The sequence below is a fragment of the Rhinopithecus bieti genome, unplaced genomic scaffold (assembly GCF_001698545.2).
Source record: "Rhinopithecus bieti isolate Rb0 unplaced genomic scaffold, ASM169854v2 scaffold_7414, whole genome shotgun sequence".
Taxonomy (NCBI): domain Eukaryota; kingdom Metazoa; phylum Chordata; class Mammalia; order Primates; family Cercopithecidae; genus Rhinopithecus; species Rhinopithecus bieti.
In genome coordinates this window covers 567,853-582,952 of record NW_016806087.1, presented here as the reverse complement: position 1 = coordinate 582,952, position 15,100 = coordinate 567,853, and the positions used below count along the sequence as shown (strand labels likewise).

The window sequence follows — 15,100 nt, the reverse complement described above, 5'->3', positions numbered from 1 at the left end:
TCTCACACTACAATGGCAGGATGTGAGTAACTGAAGCAGACCATATGGCCCATAAATTTGAAAATATTTACTACCTAGCTTTTTGCCAAAAAAGTTTGCCAACCTTGCTATAGATAATAAAGAAGTCACTACAGATTGGAATAGTCTGGGACATTTCTGGAGAAGGAGGCAATGTGCTTAAATGAACCGGAAAATAAGTGATAAACAAACAAATGTCCTTTGCTGAGTAACTGTTTATTGGAAGCTAGAAATTTCTTAAGAGTTCTAAAAGGATAAGACCTTCCCAACTGGATAAAACATTAGTAGAGAAATGAACTCTCGTGGTAAATATCAAAACAGATGGACTAAAAACTAAACCAGGTTTCTTGGCCCAGGTTTCCTGGGATCTATAGTATTCAGATGCCAATACTACAGCAGAGGCTTGTTTTGGCTGATGGTGGTGGAGATGGTGGTGGTAGTGTTATTTTCACAGCTATCTTGCTTCAAGAGATGCACAAGTGTCACATGACAAGTCTGAGCAAAACAGAAATACTAGACCAGAGGTAACAGAAAATCTGGACACAAACATTGCCTCTGCCCATTAATAGGTGACATTCTCTCACCTGCAAAATAGAATAACCATGGGGGGTCAGAATGGGAATCATCATCAAGATGGACTCAATGCTGGGCCAGTATCCAGGGCTCCAGCTGATACTCAGGATATGGTTAGTGCTTGAAACAGAAACAAAGCACCAGGTTGCAACTGATGACACACTGGTCTCCATATTGTACTGTGCCCTGTCTGTAACCTGAGTCAGATCCAACTGTAAGGGTTATAGACGCTTGTAAATATCCATCCTGCTCTGGCATAAGCTCTGTTTCTCACAGAAAAAAAGGTCCATTTCAGGCTGCAACCTCACCATTTAAGAGAAAAGAGCATAGCAGAAAAAAAAAAGAAAAAAAAAACAGAAATGGACACTATCCCTTCCATGACCTACAATGTCTCTCCTTGGGCCCTAAAGACTTAAGATACTGAACACACACTGAAAACCCAGTAGGACTCATGCCTTCAAAAAACATTAACATAAAAGATATATCTAAAATAAAAACATAGTTTAATAAGGCAATAAAAGTATTTAAAATCAATGTGATAAAACCACTGAATATTTTCAAATGCTTTAAAGACCAATTATTACCAATAAATTATGGCATCATCTGTAGCCATGAGAAACTACCCCAAAATACTTCTATCTAGAATTGAAAGATGTCTTATCACACTCTCATGACTGATTCTGATGAATTTTGTCAATATTAAGATCCTGAGCATGGTGGGTATTTAAGTGAACATTTGAGGGCAGCTGTCCCTACTTGCTCTCACGCCTATCTTGATCTCTTCTTCAAGTGACAACAGCTCAGTATAACTGGTTTCCCAACCAAGAGAATCCTCTCCAATAAAATCAATGAATCAATGCCCAGAAGACTGCATGAGACACCATCTTCACAAGTGGCTGTTTAGGGCTCAATCTTTTTTTTTTTTTTTTTTTTCTGAGATGGATTCTCGCTCTGTTGCCCAGGTTTGAGTGCAGTTGTACAATCTTGGCTCACTGCAAGCTCCGCTTCCCAGGTTCACGCCATTCTCCTGCCTCAGCCTCCCGAATAGCTGGGACTACAGGTGCCCATCACCACGCCTGGCCTATTTTTTTGTTTTGTTTTGTTTTGTTTTCAGTAGAGATGGAGTTTCACCATGTTAGCCAGGATGGTCTTGATCTCCTGACCTCGTGATCCACCTGCCTCAGCCTCCCCAAGTGCTGGGATTACAGCGGTGAGCCACTGTGCCCGGCCTAGGGCTCAATCTTAAAATGACCTCTCCAAAGTCCTTTTCTTTTCTATTTTTCCCTTGAGATGGAGTCTTGTTCTGTCTCCCAGGCTGGAATGCAGTGGCACAAACTCAGCTCACTGCAACCTCCGCATACCAGTTTCAAGCAATTCTCCTGCCTCAGCCTCCCAATTAGCTGGGATTACAGGTGTCTGCCACCATGCCTTGCTAATTTTTGTATTTTTAGTACAGATGGGGTTTCACCGTGTTGGCTAGGCTGGTCATGAACCCCTGATCTCAGGTGATCCACCTGGTTCGGCCTCCCAAATCCAAAGCCCTTTTCCATTGGCAAAGAACCTAGGCTGCCATCACCAACTATCTGACCATTTAGAGAACTTACTAACAAAAGCATGCGAGTTTCACTGATTAAAGAATCATGTATTAAAATGGGAGAGTGGTAGAAACATGAGTAGAAAGTGAATGGGGCTTGTTCCAAACAAAAAATTGCAAACTACAAAGTTGATAAAGGCCCTTTTGTTTAAAACTCTTTGTCAGAAATATTTCATCCAAATTTTAATGGTAGCTTCTGTTAACTTTTGGCACTCAATACTTGCTAAGCACCCAAAAGCATAACGACTAATCATTCCCACACAATTTAGTTGTGACCAAATGTACTGGTTAGATTTATCTCTGAGTGTGCATTTTATCTTTTCCTCTTATGACATTTCTGTAGTTACAGATACTAAATTTCATCACATATGAAAATGCTTAAATTAAAAGAATTATCCCCCTTTGACATTAAGACACCCCTGCCTTGGGTGTCACAAACAATTGATAGAGCTTGGCTATTAAAAAGCCTCCCTTCTTACAGCCAGCTTTTATATAAGTCCAGAATGGCTCCCATCTGGTCCTGGGTTTATTGGTTATTTGTTATCTGTCAAACATTAGAACTCCTGCCTTGCAAGTTGTTCTGTAGCAAGCAAGAGGCATTTTAGGTCATGAAAAGACAATACCCAATTCCTTTACTTGCTATGCTGCATTTGAGTCAGATTGACACTTCTTCTGTAATCTGTACATTTCTCAATTCAATCTTTTTCCTAATATAATTGCTAAGAACAACAGTTAAATTAACAAAACTAACAAAAAATGTAATCCAAGGGCTTTAAGTGAAGATGTGAGCTGTCTTATTTTATTTTCTCTTTTTTAATAATAATAATTCAAAGGTTGCTTCTATACCACTAACCTATATTATATAACTTACAAAATCGTAAAGAGAAAAAAAAATTCTGAAAGAGGGTTTCATTATTTTGGGTCTCAGTTAAGCATTTCTGAAATCACAAATACCTGAGGTGAGTAAATTTTTGTGAGATACTATGAAGTTTGAGGACAAAGAGTTCTCCCAAAGTTAAGAAATAGACTAGGTAGACACATGTGAATTAAGGAGAATAGAGTGCTTTCAAAGGGGAAAAAAAATTCTGAATAGACTGTGTCTTGACCAATAGTAAGTATTCCTTCCCACCTCCATTTCCTGGGCTTAACACTAGACCCTGGGTAAGGCTGGGAGCCTGGAATAGGGTAGAATCCAGGTAAGGGTGGGGGAATTTTCTCAGCCCAGAGAATATTGGAAAACTTGGGAGCTCCAATCCTAAGAGCTGTGGGGAATGGCCAGACTGTGGCAGCCAGTCAGTAGCCAGTCAACAGCCAGGCTCAGGAAGGGGGAAGTGTGGAAACCCACAGGACTAGACTTAAGGCAGTAGGTGAAGACTTATATACCTGACTGGGGAACAGATCCCAAAAGCCGACTCAAAGGGGCTGGGCCCATGGAGAACACTGTTATCATCTCTGTGACCCCAATTTGGGCTGGTGTGGCCTGAGGAAACACATTCTACTCAGTAACGCTATGTTTCCAATTGTGGCTGGGCTGTTTTTCAAAAGACTCCATTGATTATCGATGTTAGAATACTTTGTAGAATTTTTAATTCTAAAATAAACTCTAAATCATCTTCTAGTAAGAATTACTTACCAAGCCATTGAAGGCCCTTAAGTAGTGAAACAATTAAACTAAAGCCTATAATTTATTTAATATGTTCTTTCTTCATCCTGCTTCTCCAGCATGTTTTAATTAGTGTCATGTGTTAACATGCTACCAGGTTAGACAGGCTCAGAGGCCCTCAACCTAAAAGATCATGTATAAGAGCTTCTTCTAAATGGTAAAAGCTACACTCATTACTGTGTCACTGTGTGCCTCCTATAATTCTTTCATTATGTCAGCCAGAAAATCTAAAGAAAGGCCTCATCCACTTCTTGGTGGCTATTTCAGATGCTTTAGTCTACAGAATGAATCCAGTAAATCAGGTATCCTTTGAAAAATAACATTTTCTTCCTCTGTATATTATTCTTTATGTGTATCACAAGCACAGATGACTTTGATTTATATGCAGCTTCTCTTTCATTATTCTCCCCAGCATAGCTACACTGGAAAAACTAATGTGTGATACCTCAAGTCTTTGTCATCTCTTTGTCATAACAATTTATTTTGGCCAGTCTCGGAACTGAATTCCTGAAAAGTATGCTACATTTAAAAATAAATAATACCTATTGTTGGGTGTAAATTACACTTAGATAAAAGTTATTTTTTTTAGCATTTCATATGTTAGCATTCTCTTTTGTCATAATTTTTTAAATTCCCTCTGTGAAATGTCATGCCTCCTTTTATTGTATGCAATATGAGAAATGTCATGTCTTCTTTTATTATATGCAATATGAGATAATATGTGGTCCCTTTAAAATATGTTTAAGTGTGATATCTTTAAAATTTTCACATTAGTTCATGAACTCAGGTGAGAATATCCTAAGTTCAAGTGATCTTTACCTGGGCCAGTATGGCCTGGGGAAACACAGTCTACTCAGTAACGTATGTTTACAATTGTGGCTGGGCTGTATATACCACCCTTCACAAGGCATTTTCTTCTCAAATAATGCCTAATAAATAACACTGCATCTCCCCCAAATAATACGACTGTTCCTAGTCTTGGGCTCTCTTTAAAAGGTTGCATTGGATTTAAAGGACACCTTAGCGATCTTCATTGGGTATCACAGAGAACATGGCAGTACAAAGAGCTGTGCATTCACTGGGTGATGACCTGCCATGGCGGCTGTATCAGCATTCCATCAGCACTTCCAGTGGGTTCCACTTTACCAACTAGATACAACCAATTCAATCTTCACTGCTTCTCTCTATCTGTTCTTGAATAAACAGCCTTTATTCTGAGACTTGGTAGTTTGCAAATGTATAAGGCATGAGCCCAAGCCTTTATTTACACCTGGTCTCAGAATGTTCAGGGCTGAAAGGAACCATACTTACAAATGAAGGAAAGTTAGCTCCTTGGATCTAACCAGACAGAAATCCACAAGCCTTTATCACACTCATTTTATTTTTAAATATGTATATTGTTAGGGAAAACTAGAACTCTTACGTTCATTATACATGATTTTATACAAAGAATAGAAAGAAACATTAAGGGGACTGCATATTATCTCTCCAAATACACATAAAGTCAACACTGATTAGACTAGCGAATGAGCACACTATCTGTGTATCTGATATGGTCTGAGCCTTAAATATACATGCCCATGACTGTATGTTATTTAAATAGATTTAATAGCTATCTAATGAAATTTTATTAACTTTAGAATCCAGTGAGGTAGAGTAACCCCCATGATGTAAGTAGGCATCTGTAAATTAAAGATCCAATATAGTGTAAAGTTGCGGTTTTAAGGAATCCGAGTATCAAAATAAAAAGAATACACCTATTTTGTATATTCATTATACAGAAACACAAACTTTCTCTGGATAAAGACTCGTAAATTTGCAAAGCTGAGTAGGTCTTTCCATATCACCTGTGACAATTTTCTTTTATAAACAAGATATGTAAGACTTAGAGAGGTTAGGGGTGCCCTCCCGGTCTAACAGCTGATTAAAGACAGAGCCAGGCAAAGAACTAGTTCTTGTAACCCCTATTCAGTGTTGTTTCTAGCAATTCACAGTGCCTCGTTGAATTACTGGCAGAGTCCAAAGTCACTGCTGACTATGTCTCAGCTTCCTAAACACGGCTCAGTGATGTTTTGCTTATTTTTCATACAATGACAGCTTTTCAAATGTAATTTAAGAAAGTCTTGCCAGGCGCAGCGGCTCACACCTGTAATCCCAGCACTTCGCAAGGCCGAGGCAGGCAGATCACTCCAGGCCAGGAGTTTGAGACCAGCCTGGCCAACATGGTTGGACCCCATCTCTACTAAAAATACAAAAATTAGCTGGGCGTGGTGGCACGTGCCTATAATCCCTGCTACTCAGGAGGCTGAGGTAGGAGTATCACTTGAATCAGGGAGGCGGAGACTGCAGTGAGTCGAGATTGCACCACTGCACTCCAGCCTGTAGAGCGAGTCCCTGTCTCAAAAAAAGAAAAAGAAAGTCTCAAATCACTTACAAATTTATTCACTTAAACTATCTTATATTGTCAAAGAATATAGATCTTTATTTATATGACATTTGTGATCTATATTATGTTTATATTTAGGCAATATAGATATTGCCTATATTACATTTATCTTTGTCTGCTTTATATGTAAAGGATATAGAAGGCACCAACTTTAATTATTAATGTGTTATATTTGTAAGCATGTTCACTTTACTCAGGCTACAGGAAAGAAAACAAAAAATGAAAAGTAGAAAACTTTTACATGAAAAGTGCCTAAATCTCATTGTAGGAAAGGTCTCTGAACCACAGAGGAGGAGGGCAGCTTAGTTCACATGCTTCCTTTCCATGAGTCAGAGCTGTAGTGACCTCCAGCAGGAAATGGAGATCAAAGTAAGACTGATCTACTGGGAATCACAGCATCTTTAAAAGCTTCCTAGAGGCCAAGATGTCATAATTTACTGGTTTTTTGATATCTACATTTCAGTGGAATTTACTACATTCCAGAATCTAACACTATACAATGTTTTCCACTTTCTATGAGCCTGTTACCTTACTTTATTAGAAAATGGAAGACTGGATTACAGGTGCCCGCCACCACATCCAGCTAATTTTTGTATTTTTAGTAGAGACAGGGTTTCACCATGTTGGCCAGGCTAGTCTTGAACTCCTAACCTCAAGTGATCCACCCACCTCGGCCTCCCAAAGTGCTGGGATTACAGGCGTGAGCCACTGCACCCAGGAGGCTGAGGCAGGGGAATCACTTAAAACCCAGGAGGTGGAGGCTGCAGGAGCCAAGATAGCACCACTGCACTCCAGCCTGGGTGACAGAGACAGACTCTGTCTCAAAAAAAAAAAAAAAAAAAAAAAAAAAAAAAAAAAGAAAAAAGAGAAGAGAAGAGAAGACTGTTTCATCTTTAACTTTCAACTTTTATTTTGGTTTTTTTTTTTTTAAGCAAAAGAAGAACAGAAAAGAATTTCTATAAGTTCATGGCAACATTAGATTCTCTTATAATTCCCTTTCAATTTTTTTTCCCCAAATATTCCTTAGTATTGCTTCTCATAAGTATCTGCATTTCTAGTTGATATTACTATATAGCCAAACCTAAGACTGACAGGATCCCATAATTTTTTGTGAAAAATTCTGCCAAGGACAGGTAACAATAATGCTACATCTTTATGGCTATTACAAATCAAAAAATATGTTTTGAATGTACCTTAGTGATAGAATTATTAATATACCAGTGTAGACATAAAAAGACCACACTATTAAATATGAATTATTGATAACACAGTCCCAAATAGTTTAGTACCTTTTAAATAATTCTAATAAGTTTAATCAGCAGCATGGCCATATTTTGTTTTCATTTCCCTTTCACCTATATTCTTCCATTAGAATGAAGATTTATCATCATGTATCAGAGGTTCTCAAACAAGAACCCTCAAATATGAGGAAATCTCTGAAGAATATTATGAACCCCCTCACTTTGAGAGCCTCCATGTCGCCTTAGACATTTTTCCTGTGAATTATACTCTCTCTGACGTTTTCTCTGACAAATTTTAGGTTTTCCCTTAATCCAGTCTCCATTTATTTAGGTTTTCTAGCATGATTTTTTTCTCCATAAATTTACTTTTCATATCTAATTATCTCTTTTATCCCAACACACCCACACCACTTGTGCTGCTCCCATCTGTCCCCTGAAAGCTCTACTGAACTACACATAAAAACCTTTTTCCTTTAATTATATAAATTATGTCAATTTAGAGAAAACGTTATTCCATAAGACTATTCATTTGGCAGAGTACATTTTTTCCCAAGTATGACTCCAGCAGCAACCAATCCTTAATGGATTTAACTGATTTTTCCTATCAGTAGCATCCAGATTCTACACAGGTTGTGCAACATAATTAGGGTCGCTCTTCATGAGAAAAAAAGTATAATTCTGCCCAAATTTCTCCTCAGGAGTGCCAGAATGGTAATTTCTATGCAAATAACAGTTAAGGAATACCATCACTTGCTTTAAGGATCCTGGAAAGCCTTACTCTGACAGTTTTTGTACAACAGTTATAGATTTTATTTTCAGAGCAATTCCAGCCCTAAAAGAGTCATACATCTATGGCCCTATGAGACTAAAACAAACAAAAGGCAAAGCAAAGTCAGAAAATGTGAAAAGGATAAAGAGGGAAAAAATACGTATCTATCTCCACAGCAAACAAGGAAACACACGAGGAGAATAATGTGTCTGAGAGAAGCCTCTCTTCTCTGCCCCCATGCTAGTAATTCTGCATAAATACCAAGGTGAGGTGAGGGAGGACTTCCGAGATGAGATGCTGGACCTGCGCTGTGTTGCCATGGAAGTGAGAGCTTGATTTGTTTAGCTCCTAGGTACCCTTCTCAGCACTTCTGGCAACAGTGACAAGTTCTTTTCCTTTGTTCAGAGACTGATCTGGCAACCACCTTGCCCCTTGCCAAGGCACTGAAAGACTGTATTGCAAGGCCACATTGTAACCAAATTACTTGAGAAGGAGACTTTTCATTTCCATTCCTAAAATTAGACTCTTCTGTGTGTGCTAGCACTACAGAAATAGAAACACTTGCTGGAAGGGGCTCACTCAGGGGTGATCTGAGTTACCATGCCTTTCAAACAGGTTTGCAGATACACAGTCCATGTTTAGGTATATGACAGCAGGCAGTTCCAGGTGCCTTTACAGATTCAGAAACTGGCTTCCAAATGTTGGCTTCAAGAGGTGGATGGTTTGTTCTTGGGAGGGTCTCTGGGCAGAAAGAACATATACTGCTTTCCAAGCAGATGTTGGCACCAGAGCATTTGATCAAAAAGAACAAATTTCCCAGTAGGACTTTTAACAAATGTCCTTAATCGACTTAGGAGCTACAGCAAACTGCTTGTTCATGTCACTAGTCAAGTCTCCTTATGATGCAAAATTCCAAGTCAGCATAAAATAGGTGAGAATAGTTTAATAATAATAATTTTACCTCAGCATTACATCTGAATAGTAACTGATGTCTTAAAGGGTAGCACTATTTATTTATAATAAAATCATCAGGCAGGTATTCTATATCATCCATTTAAAGATATTTTCTAGTTGAATGGGCCTCATTGTAGATGCAGCATATAAACATATCGACTACGTCTGGATTAAAAAATCTTTGTGACCATCAAGAAAAGGATAATGAACTGAGTAGAAAGAGCTAAGCAAGGTGTTTGAATCTGGGCTAAAAATCAAATTTCAATTTTAAAATTTCAGTTTTAAAACCATGACTGTAACTCTCAGTTCCCCCTACCCACTCCTTTGGTTCACTCTGAACCAAAAGGCCCTCTCTTACCACATTCTGTTAGGCATACATTTTCCATGCAGGGGTGGGTGGGTATTTGTGTGTATGTAATCAATCTTTATGATTCTCAAGTACTTTGGAAATGTGTCAGGGAGAAGACCCTGTAAAATACACTTTTTGTTTCATTTATGTTGTATACCATGGCATTAAGAAAAACTGAACGTTCATTTTAAAGCAGGAATACAATACACGTCTAACAAATCTCAGATAGCTAAGCAGATCCAATGTTAGGTTTTAAGATAAATGTTGGAAAAAATGAATTTGTCAATAAGATAAAAATAGGTTCAGCTTAATTACACTGAATCACATGAATGGTATTAACGGATTAAGGGATCCACTGTGCACATGCTAGAAAGAACACTGAATAGGCCTACATCTTATGCCTGGCCTTCATTAGCTGCCTGACAGGAGGACGCTCCTAACCTCTGTGAACCCAATATACCTTGACCGAAAAAGGCGGTTGTCCTATGCATGTGACACACACAAAGTTCTATACAGCGTTGGAAATTGATGATTCTTTGTATAGAGAAAACCTGTATTTATTTGTAAGTATGTAGAGAAGATAGGTGTGTTCCTTTTTATTTTGATACAAAACTCCTTAAAACTACTTTACACCCTACTATGTCATTATTTACAAACGCCTACTTACGTTATTCAGAGTGACTCCATCTCACTGGATTCAAAAGTTAATGAAATCTCATAAACAGCAGCTACATTTATTTAAATAAATTTATTTAAGCACGATTTTTGTTTAAAGTTCACATCACATCACATATGCATGCAGTGGAACTGACAGCCAATGTGAGCAGTTTAGCATCATGTGTATTATGTGTACTGTAAGAGATTATATGCAATTCTTTGAAAAGATTTAATTGCAATCTTTAAAAAATGTTCCCATTTGTTCATGTGCTCGGAAGAATATCCTAATGTTCAGGTGACCTTTAACTACCATTTGTATTAACTTTGAAGAGACATTTTCTTCTCAATAATAATACCTAGCACATAATGCAGCATTTTCTAAAAATTATAAGACTGGTTCTTACCTTAGGATACCTTCGAAATGTTGTGTTCACAAACTGGATTTAAAATACTGCTCAGTGATTCTTGCAGGACACAGTACACACCACGGCAGATCAAGGAGCTCTACCTTCACTGGGGATGACCTGCCATGGTGGCTGTACAGAGGCTCCATCAGCACTTCCTGTGGGCTCCTCTTCACCACTGGATAAAACTAACTTAATCTTCACTACCTTTATCTGTTCTTCAATAAAGAGCCCTTCATTCTGGGACTTGAAAATTTTGCATATGTATAAAACATGGGCCCAAGCCTTTATTTACACCTGAGCCCACAAAATGTAAGAGCTGAGAAGAATCCCTTCATTTACAAATGAAAAAACTGAGGTCTTTGCATCTAACCAGAGAGAAATCCACAAGCATTTATTATACTCATCATGTTCATTTTTAAATATTTATATTGCTAGGGCAAAGTTGTGACTTTCTGTTCATTATACACAATTTTATATAAAGAATAAAAGGAGTACTGAGGAAGATTTCTTCCTCCAGGACAATGCTTTATGTAATTAGTCTAAACTCTAAACTAAAAGCAAAAATCCTGGCTACAGACGCAAAGGTATTTTACATACTTGGGGTTCCAACTGCCAACTACATTCTTACTTCTGTTTATTCAAAGACAAATGGACATACTTTAATAAACTTGGGAGTGAAAAGGAATACCTTCTGATCAAGACATAGCGAACAAGCTCTTATAATTGAAAATCAAGTATTCAAATATTGAGATTAACTTGGGCTAGGATGTCAGCTTTTCTCACTGAATTAACCTTGCAAATCAGCTAACATCATAGTTAGAAATAGTTTCTGCAGGGAAATCTCATGATACATTATTTGTAATAGTATCAATAACATCTAAGAGTAAGTTGTACAGGTAAATGCCTTTGTGTAATTCAGCTGAAGTCTCAGTCTCTCATGAGAATTCTCTTTACATGATGCTCACTGTTCTGAGATCCATTTATTGTGTTCCATCCTAGGGTCTTACCTACTGTCTGTATTCATGTTAGTTTGTATTTATAGCAGTTGCAACTGGTACCTCTATTATATCTTAGTAGTAACTGAAGGCACCACTCTCTGGATATAGAAATTTAACAGAAGTGCTGTTTTTGAATTGACAGATCTACTGCATTCTTTGCATATGTCCAATAGCATATTTCAAACAATGGGTTCTCTTTGCATTACATTACTTTGACAAGTAAACAGCTGTTTAACTAAAACTAAAACATTGTTTTCCCATTTGTAACATCACTGGAATCAGCAAGAATCTGGCATGGTATAACTGATATCATTTTTCTTTTGTAATGCTACATATCATGATGGTGCATCCCACATCAATAACATCTTAGAATCAATAAAACATGATCTTTCTTAGCCACTTCGTAGAGAGAAAAAAAATGAAACAAAACAAAATGAACCAAAAACCTTCTTTGGTAGCAAAATAGTAATGTATTTAAAAGGATATAACTGAACACTTTACATTGAGTAGTTCTTTAATCTTGTTATAGTCTTAACTACGCAAGTACTATGTATTCAAATATACATACACATATCAAGTATAGTTAAGGACTCTTCTGATTTTCCTTCAACACTTCTAACACTTTTACAGATTTTTAAAAATCAACGTTATCATCATTTTCACATTTGTTGTGTCTCTTTTTTTTTTGATAAGACGGCATACATGCTTTTGCTTTTGATGTCAGCCTCAATTCCTTTTCAGAGGGAAACTAAGAAACAAAAATCATTTAGATTTTTTTTTCTATTTCTTTTACATTGCCAGTTGCCTGAGAGATGGCACAACCATGTTTAATAAACTAACTACATTTTGTAGGTTTCTTCGTAACAAGTAAGAAGTTAGATGTTTTCAGTCAAGGGCCTTAGCACAGTCATACTGTGAATTTAACATAAAAGGCAAAAAGGAACACAAAAAATTTTTTAAAGGAAAATAATGAAGAGCAAAGAGAAAACAAACCCACCAGTAGTATTTTATTTCATGACACAAACAATCTCTTCTGTCATCATGAATTTTAACACATGTACAGTTTGAGAAGAGACAGAAGTACAGAATTCCACCCTTAGCCTCAGTTTCTGTTACTCGTAGTCAACTAGGGCCCAAAAATATTAAATGGAAAATTCCAGAAATAAGCAAGTTTTAAATTGTGGGCCGTTTGGAGTAGTGTGATGAAATCTCATGCTGTCCTGCTCCATCCCACCTGGGATGAATCTACACCATCTACGCTTCCTGCCTGTTAGTCACTTAATGGTCATCTGGATGATCAGACTAAGGGTCACAGCAACTTAGTGCTTGCATTCAAGTAACCCTTATTTTATTTAATAGTACTTTACTAATAATAACTTTGTTATTAGTGTTGTTAATCTCTTACTGTGTCTAATTCGTGAATTAAACTTTATCATATATATTTATGTATAGGAGAAAACATAGTACTGTAGGTTGTGGTACTATCCATGGTTTCAGGCATCCACTTGGGGTCTTGGAATGTATTCCCCTTGAAAAGGGGGGACAACTACTGTAGGTTTATTTCACTTAATCTCATGATTTCTGGGCAGACTGTTAGCCAATGGAAGAAAGAAAAAAGGATTCTTATGTGCAGTACCTGATAGCCCAAATCATCACTAATGAGCAAAAGTAGTTCAAAAACAAAACAAGATTTAAAAGACCTAAAATGTCTTTCTAAAGGGTCTTTGCATTAATGTTCAAATTTCTTCTCCTGAAATACCAACGTGAAGATTGGTTAATCTTTGACATTTTATTTAAACTACTGCTTACAAGTTGTTTGAGGTTTAATTTTCCCTTAGTCATTTATGAAACAGAAATAATCACCAGAATGTAGAAAGAACCCTAGTGACTAATTTCTTAGAAAACTTCTTGTTATAAAACATTAATATATATTATTGTCCACATGCTTGGAAAGGAAACCAACCTAGAATCAGTAGATTTGTTCAACTCCTCAACAAAACATTTTCTGAAAACCACCTCCTCAAAAGACAAGCATCATTCTCATCAAGTTAACAGCCCATGGAAAGAATTTTATAAGTGAAACATATGGGAAGACATTAAACATCCTGGAAAAAGTGCCACTTTAGTAAGGGGAAAGAAATGAAATCCCAAAGAAAAACTGTCATTTACTGTCATGACTTTGTTGCACTGAAAGAGTTCAATTATACCACAAAGAATTTTAGAAAGTACTAATTTAAGTATAATGTGAAACCTTCCAACTACCTACTGCTTTGCCTAGTTCAGAAATTAGCAAATTTTCTATTTAAGTAAGAGTACCTTCCCTGTATCCACCAACTACATGCATGACGTATATGAGTAACACTATCAACATGTCTTTATTTTCTACTTCTCATTATTTTATCTTTATCCTTTGTTCTTCCTTTCAAAATTACTTCACATTCTCATTTCAGACATCTGCATCCTTTAGTGTAACACTTAGAAATCTGGATAAGATGATGGCCATCATGGAACGTAATCACACCCTACATTGATGAATGGCTATTTACGAAATGATTTCTATGATTTAAAAGAGAAAACATCATTGAGCTTTTAAATTTCAAATAAAATGCTACAACTTAAATGGCACTGACTAGCTATGAGCTTCTGGAAGTCACCCACCTGGGGCAGCATGCGATTTTCTTCCTCCAGCTGTCTTACTCTTGCCTCCAGCTGCCTAACATAGGACAAGGTTGATTCTAAAATTAAAAAGAAAGAACTCACATTATACACACAGGTCTTGTTTGGTGAACTGTCAGGATATTTCTGGCTTGATTTATTCAAACTAGATAGTGACTACTTAAGTCTATTATTTAAAATAAGAAAAAAAAATATCTCCCAGAAAAATAAAAACAGAAGCCACTGAAATGAAAAACAGTTTTGAACAATTTTACAATGTTAAGAAATATTAGATAAGATACAAACTGGCATGTTTACAGGTGGTAGTACACACAATTGATAGATGATTAGTATTAAGATTCTATACAGAACTCTTACAAACCAATAAGAAAAGACAAGTAAAGGTATGGAAAATATTTCTCAGAAGTGGAAACACATTAGACAAATAAACCTAAGAAAAGCAGTCCAACACCATTATTAATTAGTAAAATCACACACACTTAGAACAGGGCAAAACCAGAATTCAAACCTGGATCTAATACCGAAATCCAGTCTCTCCAATGCTCTAAGCCCTTTTAGCTATTTTAATCACTAAAATTGAGACATTTCAAAGGAAGACTTTTAAAATATTTCTGAAGTTTGATCCTCTTAAGATGGAACAAATATTTTCTGAAGTAAAATCATTTCTCATAAATCTTTCTTAAATGTTTAGTATTTCCTGTTCTGAAATAAAGTGTATTGAGGTCAATTAAAAATATATATATAAGAGAAATTTA

The 15,100-nt window shown here is 36.7% G+C and overlaps 1 protein-coding gene across 2 annotated transcripts in view; it reads right to left on the bottom strand.

Annotated features, from left to right (window-relative positions):
- CCDC85A (coiled-coil domain containing 85A) overlaps window positions 1–15,100 on the bottom strand; it is a 212,292-nt gene that overhangs the window by 31,815 nt on the left and 165,377 nt on the right. For both annotated transcript variants that reach the window (XM_017874645.1, XM_017874644.1), the window contains exon 3: window positions 14,328–14,404. In XM_017874645.1, coding sequence (XP_017730134.1) covers window positions 14,328–14,404 — 77 coding nt within the window. The remainder of the gene's footprint in view (window positions 1–14,327; window positions 14,405–15,100) is intronic.